This window comes from Procambarus clarkii, chromosome 9 (genome assembly GCF_040958095.1).
Source record: "Procambarus clarkii isolate CNS0578487 chromosome 9, FALCON_Pclarkii_2.0, whole genome shotgun sequence".
Lineage (NCBI taxonomy): Eukaryota > Metazoa > Arthropoda > Malacostraca > Decapoda > Cambaridae > Procambarus > Procambarus clarkii.
The window spans coordinates 6597187-6601693 of NC_091158.1; the positions used below are offsets into that span (position 1 = coordinate 6597187).

Here is a 4507-nt window from a genome sequence, read left to right on the forward strand (position 1 = left end):
TATATATATATATATATATATATATATAATAAATATATGAAAAAAGTAGGTCGGGACAGTCAATATATTAGATAGCTCGATCCTGCAAGTACAAACAGTAAATACAAACAATAAACACACACACAGATGAATGCAAATAAATATAAACACAAACACATACAAATATAGCTCCAGTAAGGTCACACAGTCCTTAAATACAGTGCTCCCTGCCAGCTTATACCAATATTATGTTAACTAAAAATTAATATCTAACCTAAAACTTAACAAGACTGGACTGTTTTGGTTCTTAGTGTTGTGATATTATTGCCTTGTAATATACTTGCCTTTGGTGCTGGATCTTGTGTTATTCTTTCTAAACTTTAGATGCAAATCACTGTCTTTGATGGCCTTGTTAATGACTGTAAACATTATTGTTTTAATTACCCTTCACTTTATATTCCAATATATTTATCGAAGAAGAAATTGTTGTAAATGCTCTCTCTTTCTATATATACATATGATATGACATGGCTTTTTGCTCTTCAATTTGAAGCTGCTAGTTTGTAAGCCATTCTCTAGTTCGTTTACTGAATTTGATGGCGTCAAAACTGATGGTAGGTGGGGGTTGGAAGGGAAGGGGTGAGGGGGGGTTTGAAAGTGTGGGAGAGGGGGGGGGGGGAGAGAGGATGGGTGGAAAGGAAATGATGCGGAGGAGAGAGGGGAAGGGGATAGATGGTGCGTGGGGGAAAGCTAAAACCACAAAATGTGTGTCTGGGGGACAGACAGTCGGTATCTTCGAAGTAGCCTCTTAAGTCGATTTTGGATAAGCTGTCTGACTTCATTCTTGTAAACCTATATTTTTTGTGTCAATGTGTTGCTCTGTTCCCCTTTGAAGAGATAAAAGTAAATTCGCTGTGTGTCTCCTCACTTCATGTATTCATAAACCTTTTAATTTACTGTTCCCAATATCCTTGAGTAATCAGTTAATTCATTCAGATATTTAATATTTTAAGTCACTTGTCCTGCCCCTTGGGACCTGTGTGGCTACCACCAGTGAGTCAATAGCGCTTCCATCACTCACCACCTGCACACAATCACCGCCTCCTCCGGCACACAATCACCGCCTCCTCCGGCACACAATCACCGCCTCCTCCGGCACACAATCACCGCCTCCTCCGGCACACAATCACCGCCTCCTCCGGCACACAATCACTGCCTCCTCCGGCACACAATCACCGCCTCCTCCGGCACACAATCACCGCCTCCTTCAGCACACACTCCCTCACAATACTCCGATTCAGAGGAACTCCGTAGGAGTAGTGAAGAGTAGTGCGGAGGGAGTTCCCACGCACACTCCAGGTTCTATAAAGTTTCAAGAACCCAGTAAGAATTTAACGGTAAGAATAATGAAACGTGTAAGAATACAGACATTTGATCCAGAATGAAGTTAAATTTGAGTAATCAAAACTGTGGAAATATACAACGAATACTGTGTACCGAGGGAATGAAATGAGATGAACAACGCTTCGTTGATATTCGTAGACGTTGTTGTCAGTAATTCCCAGAGTATAACGAGTCTGTAGCGGTGACCAATGTAAGAATTTCATATTTCTTATTATTAGTAAATTTTCTTGTATGGAAACAATGTGATTCTGGCACTCAATTTTGCGGCTGTTATTGGCGTGAGGAGTCTTCCAGCTGGTGTGGGCGTGGGCGGCGGGTGTGGGCGTGAGGAGTCTTCCAGCTGGTGTGGGCGTGGGCGGCGGGTGTGGGCGTGGGGAGTCTTCCAGCTGGTGTGGGCGTGGGCGGCGGGTGTGGGCGTGAGGAGTCTTCCAGCTGGTGTGGGCGTGGGGAGTCTTCCAGCTGGTGTGGGCGTGGGGAGTCTTCCAGCTGGTGTGGGCGTGGGCGGCGGGTGTGGGCGTGGGGAGTCTTCCAGCTGGTGTGGGCGTGGGCGGCGGGTGTGGGCGTGAGGAGTCTTCCAGCTGGTGTGGGCGTGGGGAGTCTTCCAGCTGGTGTGGGCGTGGGGAGTCTTCCAGCTGGTGTGGGCGTGGGGAGTCTTCCAGCTGGTGTGGGCGTGGGGAGTCTTCCAGCTGGTGTGGGCGTGGGCGGCGGGTGTGGGCGTGGGGAGTCTCCCAGCTGGTGTGGGCGTGGGGAGCGTTGCGGCGGGTGTGGGCGTGGGGAGCCTCGCGGCGGGCGTGGGCGTGGGGAGCCTCGCGGTGGGCGTGGGGAGCCTCGCGGCGGGTGTGGGCGTGGGGAGCCTCGCGGCGGGCGTGGGCGTGGGGAGCCTCGCGGCGGGCGTGGGCGTGGGGAGCCTCGCGGCGGGCGTGGGCGTGGGGAGCCTCGCGGCGGGCGTGGGCGTGGGGAGCCTCGCGGCGGGTGTGGGCGTGGGGAGCCTCGCGGCGGGCGTGGGGAGCCTCGCGGCGGGCGTGGGGAGCCTCGCGGCGGGCGTGGGGAGCCTCGCGGCGGGCGTGGGCGTGGGGAGCCTTGCGGCGGGCGTGGGCGTGGGGAGCCTCGCGGCGGGTGTGGGCGTGGGGAGCCTCGCGGCGAGTGTGCGCGTGGGGAGACTTGCGGCGGGTGTGGGCGTGGGGAGCCTTGCGGCGGGTGTGGGCGTGGGGAGCCTTGCGGCGAGTGTGGGCGTGGGGAGCCTTGCGGCGAGTGTGGGCGTGGGGAGCCTTGCGGCGAGTGTGGGCGTGGGGAGCCTTGCGGTGGGTGTGGGCGTGGGGAGGCTCGCAGTGAGTGTGGGCGTGGGGAGTCATGCGGCGGGCGTGGGCGTGGGGAGCCTCGCGGCGAGTGTGGGCGTGGGGAGCCTTGCGGCGGGTGTGGGCGTGGGGAGGCTCGCAGTGAGTGTGGGCGTGGGGAGCCTCGCGGCGGGCGTGGATGCTGCTGGTGATGCCTCCTGCAGTTTGTATTGTGGTTGATTTGTGGTTTCTGTTGATATTTACTCTGCTTTTGTTGCCACTGTTGATCTTGAGCTGTGGTTGACTTGTGGTTCCACTCATCGTGTTGTTGTTAATTGTGCTTCAGCTTGACTTCTTGTTTGTCTTGTGGTGCATTACTTTATTGTTGTAATTACTGCTGCAGCTGTTGTTTATTCTTTAGCTAACAATTACACATAATTACAGAAACAAACGCGCGCGCGCGACCACACACACACACACACACACATACACACACACACACACACACACACACACACACACACACACACACACACACACACACACACGAAGTATAGAGAACACACAACAGAAGGAAATCACAATCATACAAAGACGCCAGAAAGGAATACACAGAAGATTCATTCATATACAAGAGAGTAGCAGAGAAGCAAAATGAGAATGACATGGCATACAAGGCTAAGTCCCGGCCACAACTGTTCAGTAGTCACATCAGGAGGAAGATGACTGTGAATGAGGTTATCAGACTTGACAAAAATGAGGGAAGACACACGGAAAATGACAAGAAAGTATGTGAGGAACTTAAAATCTTTCAGGCAGTATTCAAGCTGGAGCCTGATTTGTCACAAGAGCTTAGAACCCAAACTGAACAGGAAATTTCACAAGAAAGCCTCACTGAAATAAGTGACACCAGAAGTAAAGAAATAGCTGCAGGAACTGGACGTGACAAAAGCCGTGGGACCAGACAAAATATCACCATGGATACTAAAAGAGGCAGCTGAAGCATTGTGCAGCCCACATGCCATAATATTTAACTCCTCTCTAGAAACGGGAGAACTTCCTGACAGCTGGAAAATAGATAATGTGGTACCAATCTACAAGGAAGGGGGAAGACAAGCAGTTAAATTACAGATCAATTTTGTCTCCAGGCATCAACACGGTTTTATTAAAGGAAAATCTTGCTGGAGTGCTACAACAAGATGACAGAAATAGAACATTGGAGAGAGGGATGGGCAAGCTGCATATTCCATGACTGTCAGAAGGCATTTGATACGGTCCCGCATGAAAGACCAACTCAAAACGAGAAAAGCAGGACGGCATATCTGTTAGAGTCCTAAGGTGAGTCTGATATCAATGTTTGCAGATGATGCAAAACTAATGAGAAGAGTCAGGACAGGTTTAGATTGTGATACATTGCAAGAGGACTTGGATTTTATCAACTTGTAGATAACTTATAACTCAACTTATCAACCCGGGTGCACTCGATTTATGTGGTCAACTATGGCATCTAGTTTAGGTTGAGGCCCCGAAACACACAATATCAAATGGTAAATCTGAATGGTCCCCAGGTTATTTTTAATACTTGAAAATGGGGCATTTGGAATTTACACACACACACACACATTATATATATATATATATATATATATTTATATATATATATATATATATATATATATATATATATATATATATATATATATATATATATATGTCGTACCTAGTAGCCAGAACTCACTTCTCAGCCTACTATGCAAGGCTTGATTTGCCTAATAAGCCAAGTTTTCATGAAATAATTGTTTTTCGACTACCTAACCTACCTAACCTAACCTAACCTAACTTTTTCGGCT

At 49.5% G+C, this 4507-nt stretch overlaps 1 protein-coding gene across 1 annotated transcript; it reads right to left on the bottom strand.

Moving 5' to 3' along the window:
* Window positions 1-1370: 1370 nt before the first annotated feature.
* On the bottom strand, window positions 1371-2978 carry LOC138362775 (serine/arginine repetitive matrix protein 1-like). Its single transcript, XM_069321332.1, has one exon. It carries the CDS (start codon window positions 2976-2978, stop codon window positions 1371-1373), a length of 1608 nt encoding a protein of 535 aa, XP_069177433.1.
* Between the last annotated feature and the right edge of the window lie 1529 nt (window positions 2979-4507).

Coding starts and splice junctions, on each gene's coding strand:
- LOC138362775 (XM_069321332.1), bottom strand. CDS start 2,978: ATGAGTGGAACCACAAGTCAACCACAGCTCAAGATCAACAGTGGCAAC.